This window comes from Amphibalanus amphitrite, unplaced genomic scaffold, assembly GCF_019059575.1.
Source record: "Amphibalanus amphitrite isolate SeventyFive unplaced genomic scaffold, NRLGWU_Aamphi_draft 001015F_arrow, whole genome shotgun sequence".
NCBI lineage: Eukaryota > Metazoa > Arthropoda > Thecostraca > Balanomorpha > Balanidae > Amphibalanus > Amphibalanus amphitrite.
Window position 1 is genome coordinate 97203 of NW_024882509.1, and position 19470 is coordinate 116672.

General features: G+C 54.7%; 1 protein-coding gene across 1 annotated transcript in view; it reads right to left on the minus strand.

Annotated features, from left to right (window-relative positions):
* Positions 1–19470, minus strand: part of LOC122369201 (discoidin domain-containing receptor 2-like) — a 53219-nt gene continuing 33749 nt past the window's right edge. The window contains exons 2-11 of the mRNA XM_043343737.1: positions 13583–13741; positions 12910–13404; positions 12201–12341; positions 9498–9625; positions 8187–8394; positions 4797–5261; positions 3760–4157; positions 3230–3528; positions 2398–2632; positions 1–1231 (exon numbers count right to left, since the gene is read on the minus strand). Coding sequence (XP_043199672.1) covers positions 920–1231; positions 2398–2632; positions 3230–3528; positions 3760–4157; positions 4797–5261; positions 8187–8394; positions 9498–9625; positions 12201–12341; positions 12910–13404; positions 13583–13688 — 2787 coding nt within the window. The 5' untranslated portion in view covers positions 13689–13741 and the 3' untranslated portion in view covers positions 1–919. The remainder of the gene's footprint in view (positions 1232–2397; positions 2633–3229; positions 3529–3759; positions 4158–4796; positions 5262–8186; positions 8395–9497; positions 9626–12200; positions 12342–12909; positions 13405–13582; positions 13742–19470) is intronic.

The window sequence follows — 19470 nt, forward strand, 5'->3', positions numbered from 1 at the left end:
TAAGGATGTTATCGAATGTATTTGGTATGATGTGGAAAAATATTCCACACAATTACCTACATTTAAAAGGTCATCTTACATTGTTACAAACACTTTCAGTTGTGGGTAGTAATCGGATGAATACCGGGACACAATCATTGTGACGTCGATTAAAATTTTACAAACACCAGAAACAAGGCCGCAGCACTGAAGGGGCGCGGCGGCACGGCATATTTATAGATGAAAAACTCCAGGGTTGACAAATGAGATCGTCATAAATATAGCATGCGGAAGCAAAGAAGCGCCACGACGTCGTATACATCGTACACCGAACAACAAAGCCTCTCATAGATATCTTTACACTTTGCCCCTAACACTTCCGGAGCTCGGGCACACATAAATAAGGAGCTAGCTTCTCTGGGCCGAACTCTGCGCCCCGTGTATCACAACCGGGTATATGGCGACTGGGGGCGGGCCGGGGGCGCGGGGGGAGCGGGATATGTCAGAGCCGGGACCGGGACGCTCTGAAGACGCACCAGCCGGCCGTCACCGTCAGCCGGCTGTCGTGATATGATGCTCCCGAAGCGGAACAGGTGGATGGAAGACAGGCTGAAGGTGGGAGGAGCCAGCGGTACGACATCCATTGGGTGGGAGGGACGGGAACAGTCACCGGACGCCGGGCCCCAGGAACGGTGAGCGAGGTGACGAAGTAGTCGCACTGAGTTCGTCAGGCTGTCCCGACCGACACAAAGCTGCCCGACTTGTTCCTTCCGCTAGATTCGCCACGGCTCGAAAGTCCACTCGGCATAAAGGTGCATCAGCGAGTCGTTCGCCGGGGCTGTCATTTCTCCACCACCGAACACTCAAACCGGGGCCTCGCACTCAGTCCACATAGTTTATCTCTGTCCTCGCCCCTCTCCTTTTCTCACCCTCTGTCCCATCACGTTCCGTCAGTGACCGGCTCGAAGCCGAGGTTTTTCCTCTGCAGGAACATGTGGATCTCGCCGAAGGTGGGACGCGCGGTCGGGTCGACGCGCCAGCACTCGCACATCAGGTCGAAGATCTCTCTGGGGCAGACGTTGGGCTGCTGGAGCAGCTGCTCCGCGCAGCTGACCGGCGGCAGGTAGCTGGCCAGCCGGTCGGTGACGGCTGCGTCCGAGAGGTGCGCCAGCGGCTGGAGCCGACACCAGGTCAGGATCTCCCAGAGGGTCACCGAGAACGACCACACGTCCGAGGACGAGCTGCACTGCTCCTGAGGAAGAGCAGCGGAGAGAGGTCAGAGAGGGCCGTGAACTTTAGGGACAGGTGATGAAAGGTTGGTATAGGTCATGGAAAATGGTCTAAGTTATAACAAGCTTCCTTAGTACCCCGACCAATAGCACTCAGGGTCATTAGCAGTCATAGTGAGCCAGTGCTGGTCAACCAAAGGTCAGGCCGGGTCACCGGCTCTCGCCGCAAGATCAATGGCTCCGCACTCGGAACAAACGACCCCCACATGAGCGCTCGTAAACCCCAGCCAGCACTCAGAACAGTCCACAAAATCCACACCGGCACCTCGGAACCAGCAGCGCGCCGCTAAAACTCCTTCCGCGACACTGCCCGCGGGTCTGACCCCGTGTTTAAACGGAGCTGGGTACCCAGACGGGGTAAGCAGCCACCAGATAAGGCCCGCATGGTCTCCCAGTGGACGATAAGGTCTCCGGAGACGGCGACCGGCCGACTGGAGCCACCATCTCATCTGCGGCGACCGGCGCCGACTGGTCGCTGGAGATAGCGCGGCGGCGACACGGCACAGCCGGAGCAGGTGGTGGCACAGACCAATTGGGGCCGATTACACGGGCACTGCGCCGGCGTGGGGTCGGCAGCGGACGGTAAACGGCCCCCAGCAGCCGAGGCACACCACAACACAGCGCGGCACATCCAGAGACGGTCAACGCACAGCGCAGTCGCTATAAGTACACAATCGTATACCACAGACACGTACACCCGCACTCACGCACAGCGAAAACTAGCAAGAAGTGACGAACATGAAGCGAACACAGAGAGGCTAGTTCGAACAAAGGCACCACAGGCCTCCATGAGTCGGTGGTCGTCGCCCACAATCGGCCGTCTGGACAGTAGCAGATGGCACCGTAAAAACGCCAGGATCTCACCGGCACCAACCGCACCTGACAATCGCGCGCCTGCACAAAAACCGCCGCAGGAACGCCGAACGGCCCGCTCGGCAAAAGATGCCCACCGAATCCTCCCGCGGAGGGAGACATAAACACCACTAAGCTGTCCACTTCTGCGATCAGGTCGATAGCATCACCGATACAAACACCCGGCACCTCTCACCGATCCCGTATCGTAAATACCACGGCTGGGAGCCGTCCCCACCGCCCGATCCCCAATCCGCCGTCAGCGTGGCGCACTCACCGTAAAGAGGGCCTCCGGGGCGTGCCAGCGCAGTGGCACCACCCGGCCGTCGGGCAGCGTGACGTAGTCGCTGGCGTACTGGGCCCGGCTCGGCCCCAGGTCGCCGACCTTGACCTGCAGCTGGTGACCCACCAGGCAGTTCCTGGCCGCCAGGTCACGGTGCACTATCCCCAGAGTTTCCAGGTGCTTCATCCCGGCCGCCACTTGGGTGGCCATGTAGATCAGAGAGCCGTACCTGCCGAGGAGGATGAGAAAGGGGACATTCAACGCCTGATGTTAAGTTCCCGGTCCGTCCCTCCCGTTTCTACTCAGTTGGTGCTGACCAGTCGCGACGACTAGTTCTAACGGCAGAGAATGCATTTCATGTTTTATTCAGAGTCGTGTCCGACCGCAGTCGGCTCCATTCGCCGACGGTCGACGCACTTAACCGAGTCGATAACTGTCCAACTTAGAGTGTCCAATCCGGGCGACAAAATGGATCGTAAAGCCGTGCCGCCGGCCCTGACCGAGAGATTCGAAAGGGCGTCAGATCGTGGGGAGTCCGATTAAAGCCAATAAAAACAGCTAATCACCGTGATAGAGGACCGGCCAAACACGGAAGCCAGCACTATAAAGGGCCACCCAGCGCGAGCGGCTCTTCCACGGGCCACGCCCCGAATATTTCGAGCGAACAGCGGGCTGAACAAGAACTTCGGTGCAAACGTTTAAGGACTTCCGAAACTGTTGGTTAATTGCACTTATAAACAAACTCATGTTCGAGTTCGTCATCTCATCATGCGGACCGAAGCGCCTAACGAATAAACGAAATGAAACTTCGTCATGCGTTACTCACTCTAGCGGTCGCTGGCTGGGCCTGCCCGGGTCGAGCTGCGTCCTCCGGAGGAACTGGTTCAGGTCGCCGCGCTCCATGTACTCCACCAGCAGGCAGGGCGACTCGTCCATCGTACACACACCCAGCAGACGGGTGACGTGCGGGTCGGAGACGCGGCTGAGGGGCTCGGCCTCGGCGCGCAGCCGGCAGGCCGCGTCCCCGGGGGCGGAGGTGCGCAGACAGCGCGCAGAGACCAGCCGCGACGGCGCCTGGTACGGACTGTCCGGAGACGACGGAAAGTGCACCTCGCACGAGAAAATCTGAAACGAAGCCGCCGGCAGGGGAGGGAGGTGTTATAACTTTGGAAATGGGATGCGAAGCGGGCGTTTCATTTCGACTTACGACACGCGAGGGACGAGGGAAGGCTCTGTTAGCTCCGCTATGAATTCCGTGGTGGCACATCGGCTTTGGTAAACGATATTACACGAATGAAAAAAACAGCAGTAAAACTCAGCGGTCATCACTCCCCGCCTCAGCGTCTGGTGACTCACCTCCCCGAAGCGTCCCTCTCCGATCTTCTCTCTCCTTTTGATCATGTCGGTTCCGACTTCTCGCACGTCCGCCAGACCCACATCGGCCCTCCTGGTCTGCCAGACGCAGGTGCCGGTGACGCCCTCCACGGAGCGGGCCAGCACGCGGCGGCGGCGTGACAGGGTGGCGGCGGCCGGCGGCTCGGGCGGCGGCGGCGGCAGCGGCGGCGGCGGCAGCAGCTCGGCCAGGTTACAGAGCGACGGCTGGCTGCTGGACTGGGTGGTGCCGCTCGGCGACTGTTTGTAGCTGGGGTTGTCCCACGGGTCGGCCGGGCTGCGCGCCGCCGGCGGCACGCAGTCGGTGAACGGCGGCGGCGGCGTGTCGTTGTCGACGGGAACGGCGTAGTCGTAGGAGGTGTCTGTGGGGGAGGACGGGTAAATTTGATGGCTGGTCGTATGTACGACAGTGAGCAGGCAGAGAGCGACCCAGCAAAATACAAAGCTGGAGTTGCATACGTTACAGCCTGCTCGTGATAGCACTGAAAAGATATAGCGGCCGATACGATGGAATATACATAGTGCCATGTGGGACTTGTGGGTGGAATACGGCTAACTCATGCCTGCGCCCGGAACACCCAGGTGTGGTCACTGTGTTGATTGTGATTTATGCGTGTCGGTGATTTATCTCCCCGAACTGGGCCGGCACCGTCTCGTTGGTCAGAGTGCGCCCCGTTTCACGCACAGCATCCTTTCACCTCCCGGACAATGGCATCATCAGGCGGACCTTTCTGATTTCCAAACTCGTGACCCGGTATATCAGAGCAGAGCTCCGAAATGTCGGATGCGTTCGGCCGATCCCACAGGTTCCAAACATGACTGGCATTTTAACGGTAGTTGGTGTCACTGAAAGCCCGATCACCCTTTTAACCCTGACCCAATACCGCACTAATGAGCATTTGTCAAGCGGAGTCGGAGGAAGAAATTGACATGTAATAGGCGGTAGATCTGACCCGTAATTTTACACGAAACCCGTGCGGTGTGAATGGTTCAGGACTGACCTGGGGTCCGCTGGTCGCGCCGCGCCGTCCTCTGCCCGGTCGTGTTGTAGTCGGGGTTCAGCCGGACCACTCTGTACGGCTCGGAGCCACACAGGCCCACCTTGTCCTCCTCGGCCGGCAGCGGTCCGTACACGTCGCCGTGTGACCGGGCGTAGCCGGGCCCGGCGGCCAGGTGCATGTTCAGCCGCAGCTCCTTCATGTTGAGGGTGCGCGGCAGCGGCAGCGGCGTGGGACTCGGACCGCCGGCCACCTTCCTCCGCCGTCCGGCGCGCACCACATACCCGACCAGGGCCGAGAGCAGTAGCAGCACCAGACCGAGCACACCCAGGATGACGGCTAGCGGTGCCGCCGAGCCGCCGCTGTCGGCCGCCGCCGGACCGGGCGTTGGCGCCACGCCGTCATCACCGCCGGCCGCCGCCGCGCCGCCCGCAGCAACCAGGTGTGTAATGTTGGCGGTGGACGGTGCTGGGAAGCGGACACAGGGTCAGATTAGGGTCAGAGCGGCCAGCTGGAGACACACCTGCTGATTGGGATTAACCTCCCCTCCCTGGACCGGTGATGAGATCGATGGGACGCGGAAATCAGGGGACGCGCGTCCCGGCCAATTTGTTGTGACGGGAACGTGTGTTCGTGGGTATCGCGCGTGTCATCTGGTCCGTGAGGGGACTTACATGACACGAGATTTGTATTAGGGTTAATATATATTTAATTGCCGGGTCCGAGCACTATACCAGACATTATTCGGTCGCTTTCCCAAGGGTGTTTTAAAATAATGTCCGAACGAAGTGAGGACATTATTTTATCGAAAATAGCGTCCGAACGGAGTGAGGATGCTATTTTCGAAAATTGCACGAATGAAATGAGTGCAATTTTCGCATTGAATGTGCGAGCCTGCGAGCACATTCAATGAAAACACCCTTGAGGAAAAGCGACCGTATCAAGGCTGGTATAGTATTCGGACCGGGAAATTAAATTTATTATAGTAAATTTTTGGCACCGAGCACCAACGCATCTCTGAGCAAGGGTTCGCTTTTGGGCTTCGACATCAAGGAGGGGCACGGAAGATGGGGGGGGGCAGCAAATGGGTAAAACTTTGGGCGTATAATGAAAATTATTGCCAATGGACTTTAACACACGATGGGCGAATAACGAAATTAATCTACCACTTAGTCTCAGTGTATATCCCTATACAAATTGTAAATTGCCTACCACGTCGTATTTTGCTTGAAATTCATCCCTCATTTCTCAGATATTTCTTAGTAAACATGCGAGACGCGTCTGTTACTTTTATTAGACATTCATGCTACGAAGCAATTGCGAGTGAGGAGTAGGCGTTGCGGAGACATGCTTTGTCCTCATTAGTGGAAAATGTCGTTGCGTTCCCTCCTCTTTCCTATATTTTGACATTCAATATCCATGAAGGTATATGATAACAAACGTCGATCTTACTACGAACACTGGCTCCTGGCAGTGCTGTTCTTCCCGTTTTGTAAGGGTCATCTTCAATTGCTCTTTTCACTGTCTCTTGAGAACTAAGTATGCCTCGAAATCTGCCTTCTAAATTTCTGTGTAACCTGCTAAGCCATCTCTTTGAAAATTAAGGCTGTGTTCTTTCCAATATTCACCTGTCAACCTGTTTCGCAATTTATTTTATTCCAAGCTGCAAGCTTCTATGACCGGACTTTTATTGAAGTTTCAGTCATCGAACGCATTTTAACAGGGAGCTTTTGAAGAGAAGAAAACTGCCGTATAATGAAATTAATCGCCGTGTTTTTATGCATGGGTTTTGATAGGCATTTCCGAGTTTTGGCGTCGACTGAAATTAACCGTCTCTCGCGCTTCTGGCTTTCAGCAGGCCACCTTTATACAAAAATTTAACTGAACTTTTTTAACATGCGTCGGTGGCAAAAATGTACTATAATTAGTTTTGTTCATCTTTAATTATAACGATTGTTGATCACAGTATTTGGCTTTGTTTCGCATTAGTTCAATAAAAAGAAGTGAGATGTTAATGAACTTCGAGCTTAATCTGCACACGATTTTATTCGGTGGGTGAATCTTTACGAAGGAGCCTAACCAATGCCATTTGAGCCCTGTGCCCGTTCCCGGTATCTTCTTAGCTTTATCACTCCACAGAAGATCCTTCCCTTCACAGGATCCTACAGCAACACTAAATCTGAACCCCTAATTATGCAAATTGCAGAGTCAGTATGCATAATTTAGCGCGTTCATTTTCTGCTATTTGATTGCCTACGCGAGAGCCTCAACGGATCGAGTCACTGAGCGCGAGAGCGAAGATAGATTCTGACGACAGGCCAATGGAAAACTCCCCATCCGAATCTCATTCTGTTTGGAATGATTGCGTTCCCGAATGATTAGAACTTCCATTTCGCTGCGCGAAGAGTATCAGCAGCGGCTCTGCGATGTGTCTCTCGTTGGTCCGTTTTCCGGAACTCGGGGCGACTCATTCCCGCAGCAGGTGGCGATCGTGATCCTCCGATATTGAGTGAGATCCGTGCCGAGCCGGCGACACAGCTGCCATCAGCACTAAATTCCGGCGACCGTGCACGACTCTGTCCCCCTCACCCTCTGCCAGGGGGGAGGGGGTCTTTCTCTGGGTCACCGCAGAGCGGCCCGCAGACGGGCGCGCCGCCGCCGCCGCCGCTTGTTTGGCTTACGGGCCCCGGCTGAGTTACGACCGACGTTAGCTTTGATCGGCACAAAAACGACCGCATGAGCCGGCCGGCGCAGCTGGGAACGCATCGATGACGACAGAGTCACCGCCGTCGCCGCGGCGGTCCGAACCCCCCCCCCCCCCCCCAGGCGAGTCGCCGAGGTCCGAAACGCTCATCATGCGTGGGGTAAAAACTGGCCCCAATCGATACATGAAACCAATGGGGTTGGACAGCCAGAGCCGTAACGCAATAGGGTCAGGGCGATAGTAAACATTTTACGGCGCGGCCCGTGCATGAACGGAAACCTTATCTGATCGCAGATCACTATTCGGGATCAAACGCTGAAAGCGGCGTCGCTGCTCTAAGCCGGGATGGTGCGACTATAAAGGTGGAGGCTGTGACCCGGGGTCGCGTTCCGTGACGACCCCGGGCGCTATAGCAGGTCACGGGGCGGAATATACGGCCGACAGCGTCACTCAGATCAGTTTATATCTGGCGTCAAAACAAACTATAGAGAATGACACGGCTCTCTAAATGAGATCCTAGATCAGTCTCATTTACCACAGCCTTTAACCCCACAAGGGACAAAAACAGCATCGTGGTATAAAACAATGCCTCGGGGATAGATTACGAAAGACAGCACACTGCAGCTCACACGATAATATCTCAGCAAATTAAAATGGCGTTCAGAGAGGAATACGCATTGAACACTCACCGCCCTCGAAGTTGATTTCGGAGATAAGTGTCCAGGTGTCAGCGGCGGTCAGGTCGATGCGGACAAGCCGCGCCACTTGACGATGCAGACTAATCCGCAGTTCACGAGAGTCCTCGAAAATGCGATCCGCGTCCGGCCTCAGCTTCACGGCAGTGTCCGTGTAAACCTCTCCGTCCAGAGAGAAACGCAACGCCGCCTCCGAAAATATCTGCCACGGGTGGCGGGCAGGTCACGGGTCAGTCGGAGGTCACGGCGAGGTCACGGATAAGCTGCAGGTCACGGTGAGGTCACAAACTGGCCATCACCACACTCGGGGGCGGGGCACACCGTATTGTGGTCAGAGGTCAAACAATAGGCACATATGAGATGGGCGCGACTAATTTGGTTTTACGGCCACCTGTTTATGAGAGGGCGATGAAGCTCGTTTCAGATGGCTAGCGATAACAGCCAACCGTCGGCTCCCTTCAAGTCACCGCTGAATGTGCAGTTAATCGCGACTACTAAACTGTAATAAAACGATACTGCATAATCGTGATCATCCATCGCAGTTCGATGGCTTGACAAAGAGCTGTAACCGAGGATTGGCAGTGACCGCGCCGCCGATAGACCTCGGGTGAATGTGAATTGATGTGTGCCATTCGCACTCGTCAGTCGTGTGTGCACAGTCACTTAGCGGGGTGCTACCGCGCAGTGGTCTGCTGTAAGCCTGAGACCGTCGAGTTTTACACTGGGCTTGTCGAATCGAGTAGGACTGACTGGTGAGAAGATGGAAGTTTTTGTCTTAGCCCTTTCAAACTACGATGGTAATTGATGGTAGGACGATGATAATTTGCGGATAATTCGTGTGGATATCTTATTTGTTTACCACATCTCGGTAAACGATAATTAATTTGCACTGCAGCTTTGTTGTGACTTGTGGATAATGAACAGCGAGGTGTGAAAATATCAAAGGCCAAGTCACTTCCACATTATGTTGTTGTACTTATACCGCACCCTGACACTGACAGCGACTGGGAGCACGCCTAGTTGATGTTTCCGAATATCCTAAACTGTGCTCATATTAATGTCTCCAGCACACCTTGCCATCAGTACCTACTCCAAATGCATCTCCCACCTCACTCTAGAGGACCCTTATGTGCTCAGAGGGCTCCACCTCACCCTGTAGGAGGGACACAAACCGGCTCCTATCACCCTAAAGCACCGCACGGCTCCCCGACTCCCCTGGAGGACCGGGCAGCTCTCCCCGACTCCCATATGGACCGGGCAGCTCTCCCCGACTCCCATAGGACCGGGCAGCTCTCCCCGACTCACCCTAGCGTTGGCGGTGAAGTGGTTGCTGACGAAGAAGGTGGCCGCCTCCAGTTCCCTGAGCCCGCTGAAGCGGAAGGTGATGGTGACGGTCTGGCCGGCCGTCCTCCGCCAGCCCACCCACTCGGGTCCTGTCGACACGGACAGACGCGGGTCAGAAACGGGTCAACCGTGTGTCATAGAACGCCACGTGTGGTTAGAACAGCCACGTGTCAAAAGCAAGGACAGTGAATTCAGTCACATGACAATTCAGAGGGACAAAGTTGATCTCCGGTACCGGGAAAGACTTGTTTCTCCGAACTGACGTCGCTCCGGATGATCAGATCAAGGCTATTGCCGGTGGACGATTGACTGAATGCCTCAGAATCCCGGCATGTTTGGTGCTGCGTTCAAAGTTTTTTTTTCAGTTCTGTGCAGCTTGTTGACATTGGAGGAAATAGGCTCGCTGATAGAATTAGAATCGAAGTCCTAGCTCACAAGAAAACAGGGATTTATAAACCGGAGGTCGAACGAAATAAGTGCGCGCCATTTCAAAGCTTCTCAGCAAGCGAAGCGGCATTTCAATATTTGCTTTTACCAAGGTAGCAAATATTACCACTGCACTGCACTGCTTTTATGATATAGCCGAATAATTCAGGCGCACTGATGTTAGCTCGGTCGTTACGCTTAGTTTCTTCTTTACACCCAGCCAGGCAATTTCGTCGGAAGCTCGGATAAAACAAACTTTGGTAATCGGGTATCGACTTGGACGATCAATTCCGGTCACGTGGTGTAATTAACAGTCGGGTAACGACCGTCGGTAAGTAGATTGAACGGCGGCACGTATGCGGCCAATCCACTCTGAGCCACCTCGGCTGAACATGATTAACGGCGGGCCAGAGATAACGCCCCGGGGGCGCGCGCCGCGCGAAACACGTGATAAAGCAGGCATGGAACATAAAACTCGCCAGCAGGCTGATTCACTATCGGGACTTGTATAACAGAAGGTGAACCATAAGAATGATTGAACTGCTCGCTTACAGTGTGAATTATTTGTGCATTACAATAGCAAAAACAATTTACATCGCGTTTTTGTTGCAAGCGATTGAAACGTGTTGATCTTGTTGATGTTCATCAGGCCCCATCAGGATACCTAAATGCATTATTCGCAACAGGGTGAATGAAAAATTCGTGCCAATTACTAGTTTTATTTTCATTGCAAACACCAATATTTAAACAAATTGAGTTTCAGCCTCTAATGGTTCATTTGTAAACAGTGTTCAGCTGATCTTCCCTGATGAATGCTGATCAGTTCCACCTACTGATCTTGACATGATCTGAACAAACTCTACCGAAGCTACATCGGACCTGATAAATGGAGAACTTCGTACATTCATAACATATATAAGTATTTTCATTGGACATCAGAAGCAATGCCAACAGTCGATGCATCAAAACTTGCAATGCAAACCACAACAATATCTGCCTCTCTCTCTCTCTCTCTCTCTCTCTCTCTCTCTCTCTCTCTCTCTCTCTCTCTCTCTCTCTCTCCTCTTTCTTCCTCTGCTCTCCCCCAATTTTAAATATGATTTGTCTGTGCTCTCATCAAAGTTACCTTCGGAGAGCTCAAATGCCCTTAACCACACAGCACATCTAGTTGGCACGTTTCTCCGACATATTTCTTACACCTCATTCAACCTCTGGTGGTTCACCACGTCAGAGATCCCGGTCAGCCATCTTTCGGAGCCCTGTCGACCAGCCGGGTCACCGGTTTCTCGTCACCCGCTAATTGCCGGCCATCCCTCTCTCACTGGCCCCGGGTGCAGCTGATCCAGGTCGCTAATCGATGTCAGCGCGAACCGATCGCTCATCAGCGGATTTCGGTCGGCGGCACCCACAGCTGCTGGGCGGCACAGCGCAGGAATGCCCCGGGCACGCAGAAATAGACGACCGGCGTGTCACCGGGACCAGCCAGCTCGCACGTGACGCGTGCAGCGCGCCCAGCCGAGACCGCCGGAGTGGGCTATTGATTAACGCAGGCGGCAGAGGAAGCCAGTAGAGATGTCGCCTGAGACATTTTGACCCAATTGCGAAGATGACAGGAAAAACAGGTGGTCCGAATGGTGAGCTGAACATGGATAACTCAATCCCGAAGTGATTGCTTCCGTGCATCTCTCCCTCGTCAAAGCTTATTTTTATCATAGACATTTTGCCAAAAGCATTGGCTTCGGCATGCATATTGGACAGAAGTTACGCTGAATTCCTGAAGAAACTTGTTAGTCAATCTTGTGCATTTTTCCTCCAAACTGTATCCTGCCCCACAAGAAAATAACAGTATTGAAAATCAGCATAAACACATTCCAGGAAGCATTATTAAACAACGTGACAAATAAGTCACATTTAACTTTGAATTCCTCGCTAATAGCTGTTTAGAATTATCTGCACTGCAGCGCGCTGGCGGCGCCGGCCGCCGAGAGATGTTTACCGTTTCAGTTCCGATTTTCCACTAACATCAACCTCTTGAAACCGAATATTCGCCTATCGGGGTAACTTCTTCAGCGTCAGTGCTCCTTCATAGAGTTGCTGCATCTATTGGACCATGATCTTTTTCTTCTTTCAAAATCGAACAGCTGGAACCAATGTACTACGCATATTACGCTCGTAGCGCTGGGCATTAGAAATCAGAATTATCATACACAACATGCCCCAAGAAGCACGCTGACTCACTTGTAATGTCGTTGTTGCCGACATGACCGTCGGTGAGCTGGCCCAGACCATTCTTCATGACCTTGGCCGATCCGACGCCGTCGTAGGTCAGGTCGGGCCACCGGGCATCCGGCACGTCCATGCTGTAGCTGTCGATGCCGGCTGGAAATGAAACGGAAAGGATATGGTAAATGCTTTGGCGTGGAGCAAGTATTGATGAGACGATCGAGTCGCGATTGATATACGTTACGTTTTTCATTTATAGCTTTTTATCATTTTACGTCACTCGGATTTAACTTCGGATGAAACATACCGATGTTCAATACTTTGAGTTGAAGAGCATCGGAAATTGCTGTAAATAACTGTCAACATTTGTGACCGAAAAACTTTGTCCGCAAAACATGGGACAAAGGAAGAAACTACTACGTTCTGCAGGGTCTCAGCAACACTGATAAGTTTCGAGATTACCAGAGAACCACTTAAGACTTAGATAAGTTCAAAAGCAAACCTTTCCGGACTACCAACCACGACAAAGATCGAATAAACACTTAAATGGAACTTCTCCTCTCGATAAAAACAAACAACACGCACAGCCAGTGAAAGAAAACGGATGCTAAGTTACTTCAACTTGTAACTCCCTTTGGGTGACAAGTGCTGCAATGTCCAAGCGACCCCGAGCCCCGGTACCAGTGTACTCATCCCATGTATCCGTGTACCCCGCGCCACATACCTGTGTACCTACATCCGTGCAGCTCGGCTCGCAGGCACACCGTCCTCGGGTGGTCACTTTTGGGCACGACGCGCACCTTGGACGCAATCAGAGGCGGGTTCAGCACCGTCTTGTGCGCCATGTACGAGTTCACATTGCCGTCCATCACCGTGTGCCCGGAGGCGTTCCTATAGGTCCTCCAGCCGGTGTCGCCCTCGGCACCCGGTCGCCAGTACTGCAGCGCGTACTTCTCGGCCCACTCGACACCGCGCCCGTTACCGAAGCGTCCCTGTGTCTCGGCGGCGGTGACGACGGTGACCCGACCCAGGTCGATCTGCAGGTACTCGTGCACCTGGCTGGTGATGACCGGCTGAGGACACCAGGCACCGCCGCGGTGCTCGGTGCGGATCCGGCCGCTGTGCGGACCCACGTTGTTCTCGTTGTATGAGGAGCTGGCACTGATCTGGTGGTCGTTGATCTCGCCCGACTCCATCCCCAGCGCGTGGTCGCATTGGTCTGAGAGAGGGAGGGGGAAGTTCGTAAAAGTCCAAGGAGTTGGTGGCAGATAGGATGAGTGATTGATCAGACAGAGATATTAATTATGCAACTCTAAATGTGAATAAGCATAAGATGAGAATCTTAGTGGGCTTTAAAGTAATTTAAAAACGTCCAAAACATTGTTCATTCAACTCACCCAGAGTGAGACCGTTGCTACGTCCGATCGACCAGCAGGTGACGATGGCCTGCAGCAGCAGCAGCCTCCGGCGCCGCGGGGACAACTCCATGGGCGGGCGGGCCATCGTCCGTCTTCAGTCACCGGCACAGTCACAGAGCCGACCGCATAGCGTGCACCCTGGAACGAGCCGCAGAGCGTGCAGTTAACTCGGCGGCACGACTCGCGCCGAATAGGATTTTACGGAACACCACCACCAGGTATTGGCTATTAGAGCCGCGAGAAAGAGTTCAGAAACTATTAAAGTGCCGTCGTGATTGCTCGCTACGGCGGAAACGAGCTCCATGAAGCTCGTTTGGCCCGTGACGCGTTATATATGGAGTGTTATAATACCGAGAATGACACCGCGGGCTACACTGGAGGCACCACAGTAGTATTTACGGATTTCATACGACCGGGGCCTGAAGTGCACCCAGCCGAGTTGCATGGGATAGTGAACAATATGGCACAATGGTCGGAGACTGGTGGAAGTTCGGTGGCTAGGCAAAAATCGTTCATCAAGTTATGTGCTTGAGTCATGTCTATAACAAGTAGGAGTCACGAATGCCATCGCAGTAGCCGGCAATTCGTGTCGACTTAATAATGCAATTACCGTTCTTTGCATTCTCCCGTATCTACGTGATAATATGCTATTAACATGCTTGTTCAACGAACAGTTTGCAACGCCTTGATCATCCTTCTTAGAAACGTTGCAACCTGCATGTAAGAGCTCAATCAATCGCGTGGAAAATCAAAGCATGATTTAAGTGATTTATGAAATAAAGATGGACAGGCATTAGGCACCATGTGCTCCACGGCAAGTGCTACCCACCCCTGCTGATATTTCAATAACATACTTGATATAAGTGTATCTATTTCTAGTAAATGACCGAGTAAACTTACTTTATAAATCTGAAATTACATGAGGTTTTCTGGCGAAAGGTACAGTACAGGCCAACAAGGACAGAGACGAAGATATGATTTATCGTGTTTAATTAATACCCAAGTTCAGTCCCCAGTCAACCAAAGGCGTTATCAACAGGTCATTGTCCTTTCCAAAGATTCACAACGATTGACAATTGAGAACAAAGAATAACTTTAACGAAGGATTAGCACACCCACATCCCATCCAGCCGTCAGTGAGATAATTTGCTGCGTGTTCAGACGCCTTTCAAACCGCCTCGGTAGCCGCTGTCCACCTGCCAAAACACGGCGTGTCTGTCCGTCACTCGGTCCCTCGGACGTGTGTCGGCCCGTCACTCGGGTACGGGTGTCGGCCCCGATTCTATCGGCGGCCGCCATTGTGGCACCGGCGGCCAATGAAAGCCGCGTGCGTCCCGCAGATTGATGGCTGCGATGATGAGACGGACGGAAAGGATTGGCCGAGACGGCCGGCTCGTTACAAAACTGCGCCCGCAATCCTGCACCTGTCACAACTGTTTTCCTTTTTGGCGACGGCTAATCACGCAGAAACGCGTCTCCGGACGATTTTTTGCTGCGTTGCACGGCTTGAGGTCCGAAAGTGATGTGAAGCGTGAGTGATGTGACGTTTATCAGATAGGAAATGTCGGACTGGATGTTGTAGGTACAAAACGGCGGAGAGCTGACAGCCTGCTGAGTCAACTGCTGTGGGTGCGGTGACGAGAACAGGACACAGAATCAGCATGCACCCCGACAATCCGGTGGGTTTGTTCCGGTACATCACGCCGTATCATCCAGCTGTCAGGGAGACAGTGCAGCGCGCCCGCCCTGGCCTCGTCTCTCAACAGCGGCTCCTCTGGCCTTCCCCACACCCGTGCCGAGCTGCCTGACTAGGCTGGCTTTCCCAGACCCGTGCCGCGCGGTCTGACTGCATGACTCGTCAGCCGGGCAGACTCCCTGACATCTCGGGGTGGGTTCCTTCCGGTTTAGGGGTAGGTTCAGCACAGTTCAGGGCACAGTTCAGAGCACGGTTCAGGGAAGAGTCCAAATAGGGTCTAAAGCACGGTTCAGAGCACGGTTCAGAGCACGGTTCAGAGCACGGTTCAGAGCACGGTTCAGGGAAGAGTCTAAATAGGGTCTAAAGCACGGTTCAGAGCACGGTTCAGAGCCCGGTTCACCACCACAGTCGCCGCTCCGTCGTCCGCCTCGCCCGGTCCCAGCTGGCGGCGCGGTCACGTCTGGGAGCGGCGGCGGCGGGTTTTTGCGGCGGGACCGCACAGTGAGCTGATTAATCGGTGGCACCGGGGTCTCTTCGTGTGGGATCTTCCGGAAGCACGGTCCGCTGGGGAGACCCGCGCTGGCGGCGGGGACAGGGAGGAGGGGTGCCAACCAGGTGGTGAGGAGACATGTGGGTGACAACTGTGTCCGCCTGTTTAATGTGCGCTGGGTGGTCCAAAGGATGTGAGGAAATTAAAAGTGGTATGAAATATTAAGGCCATATGGCGTGCAGACTGCCTCCTCGCTGGTATGAGCGCTTCTCTCATATGAAGGGCTCCGGCGGGACTCATATGTCAGAGCAACTTAAATCCTCCATTTAAAATGCTAGCCCATGGTTGCACCGTCAGCAGGAAAGCTGGGAAGGCTCGTTGAGCCATCTAAATAGTTTGCCTCAGGAGGATATGGTTTGAGACAAGAAGTAGTGGGACTGAAGCACTGGATGGGGTGTAAAAACGTAACGCTGTTAAGGCACATACATCTGCACTGGTAAATACAGATTATTCTTCATTTAAGTGTAGTAACACACCATTTCGTTTTCGACTGTGACATCACACACAGGAACTAATTTCACTTTTCCCAGCGATCATTTATAATTCTAAAATCTGCATTATTCCGTCGCTCAAAATAATCCAGGAAGTTCCCGAATTACGGGTCAGCCCCCGAATTACGCTGATCCGACTACCACGCACCGCGAGAGATTAGCATTCAAACACGGATCTCAAATTCACAGCTGCTCGATGGGCCAATCGCCCACAAAACCGCCTTTCATTCCGCCGAATTTCGGAGGGCTGGAGGGCTATTTTAAGCACCCTCGTTCGATGTCGTATTGTTCGCGACCGCGCCCCCATTCGTCGGCCGGTGGATGGCGGCCACTCAGCCTCTCGTCCCTCTCGACGGTCGCTTTCTGTCGCGCCGGTGGCTCGCCGTCGGAGAATAGCCTGCTCGACTGTGATCGAATATCGACGTGCGCGCTCGCTCGCCCTCCTGGCCTCTCCCTGGCTGTGGCCGGTGCCGCGCGCTGGTACCGCTGCCGCACCGGGAGCTTTCCGAGCTCCCTTGTCGGCCCTGCTGGGCTCTGTGGAGTCTCTCGGTCGGGGACGGCCTCACCATCGCCGGAGAGAGGGAGACAGAGTGAGAGGGGAAGAGACAGACGACACGTTCCTGCCGAAGTCGACGCGAATCGTCGGTCGTCGTTTCTGACGCGTCGGACCGCAATATCGGGCCAGAAATGTGCCGGGCCCAGAAATACGGCGCCGCGAGAAGCCGCCGCGGCCGGCGCCAGATGAAAATGGATGGTGAGACGGCGGCAGCCGGAGCCCGCATGGAGGTCACGTCAGGAATCAGGAGGCCGCTGGACGAGATGACCCCCGTTCTATTCTGGTGAACAGCGGGCTCATATATCAATGGATGGCGGACGTCGCATATTACAGTGTCACGCACGCTGAATTTGAGGCCCGACTAGACGTTGATAATGAGTGGATTGAGATAATGCAAGACTAATATTGGGTTGGTGCGTAAAACAAAAAGATTAGATTGTTGCGCTAGCGGAAATTTACTTTCCTATCATACTTGAGAGCAGCATAGGATAGCTACAAGGAATGTCACCGGCGTCTGAAGGCGTCCAAGCTGTTCGCCATTTACCGTCCAACGCCATTCGTCCACCGTCCTCCATCTTATGCTCACTGATTCTGTTTACTCATTCGCCAGTCATCTCCTGTTTGCACTCACCTCCCACATTTGCATTATCAACAACCCCTTCCTCTCCCATGGCCATCTCGCCCTCTCCTCTCCCCCCCCTCTCTCTCTCTCTCTCTCTCTCCCTCTCCCCCCCCCCTCCTTCTCTTCACCGCCACCGCACGGTCAGCAGGGCCCATCGCCCGGAGAATCGCCCGTCCCCGGGCGCCGTTCCGGCCCGTTCCGGCCCGTTCCGGAGCGTCGTCCGCCGGCCGGCACGTCCTGGTGCCCGTAGGTGACCCGTACGGCCACCCCGGGAGTCGTTCGGAAGCGACGGGCGCGACACGCAGCGCGTGCGACGGATTAGAGAGGCTGCACGGAGCACCGTTCGAACGCCGGTCGTGTCACAATGGCAGCGGAGGACGGCAGAACTTGGCGCCAGTTAGGGTTAATAGCTCCCTCTTAGTTCCGTTGGTGGTAGCATTGTCAATGAGGCAGACAGAAACAGCGTGGTGAAATATAAGTCATGAGACATAGGTATTGGGGGCATGAGTAGGCACAAGAGCCGGAGCGAGCTGATGGGCTATTTGTTGCGTGTAGGTATGGAGTCGGCAACGCTCTAACTAATTTCATTGCGCCATTTTTTGTTGCTATTAAATGGGTAGCTTTACAAACAAGTGCTAAAATTAGCAACAGATTCGTCCGAGTGGAATTATGAACAGGCTGTATTCACTACGGTTATGCATTGTCTATTTTCGTGACGAAGTCTGGAGATGCTATTGGGCTTGCCCCTGACATACCAACTGAAGCACTGCCACAGCTCGCCTGTTTCACGCAGCCATATAAGGCCACGGTCTGCATCCAATCATTGACAAGTTGTTGCGACAAGTCGCCACCCAAAGTCATTAGCTGCCTGTGTCACACGATGACACGAGCCATACGATGTGTTTACAGCGTTTACGGTTGGTGGCAGACGGATGAATAACTACCGACCGCTGTTTATTATTTCACTCACCGGGCCCGACTTGTGCCTGTAACAGTACGTCATCCCTGTCGGCAGACACGACTAGCTGACCAGCGCAGCAATTTGGAGCGACGACGCAGAGCGCCAATTTGGCGTGGCGACACACACACGGGTCGTGAATCAATTAGCACCTGCTCTCGTGACAAGAGGCGATGTCGGGGAGGCGCCCCCCGCGGCGCGTGTCTCGACACGAGCGCCGGCCGGCGCTCTGCACACACGTTCTGCGCTGAGCGCCGCGGGCACACGTGTCACCAGTTGGCCTGCACGGCGCCACGGGGCGCCGCGGGGCGCCACGGGGCGCCGGCGCCCGCGGTGCGCGCAGACGGGCGCCCGGCGGGAGCGGCGCCCAGTCAGGTGCGTGGCTGCCGGCGGCGGAGCGGACCCGAGAGAAGGAGCGATGTCATTGCAGGCGTGACGGTGTCGGCGGCACGTCCTCGCCGGAATAATCGCCGGCCGTCGCGCCGGCCACGATCGGCCCCCGGCGTCGACTCGGGGCGGCACGGCGGCGGCGGGCGCTCCGTCAGCGCGACACCGCGGCCCTCTCCGCGCGACACCGCCCTCTCCGCCGACAGACGGCGGTCGCAGCTGCCGCGTAGACAGCGGATCGCTCACGGAGACGACGAGGAGGGCGGTGTGTGTGTTGTTGGTTCCGAGGCGTTTACCCCGTCAGCCTCCGGCGGCGAAGGGCGCCGGGGTCGGCACGGTGTTTTGTTTCTGCCGGCCCTCTCAGGGCGCCCCGCGGCGCCCCGGTGCGCCCGCGCCGCGCCCGCAGTGCTCCTTCGCCGACGGGTGCAAATAAGTTAGTTTTTCCACGCCGAGGGACGCGATTGAATATTGATAGTGATGGGTCTCGGCGAGGAATGCCGACTGTGTGTGTGTTTTAGAGCGTGCATCGATCATAGCTCGCGCCGGGCGCCGTCATTCGACGGATGGGGAGAGGGCCAGCTCAGACCTCTGGTCAACTGGGGTGGAC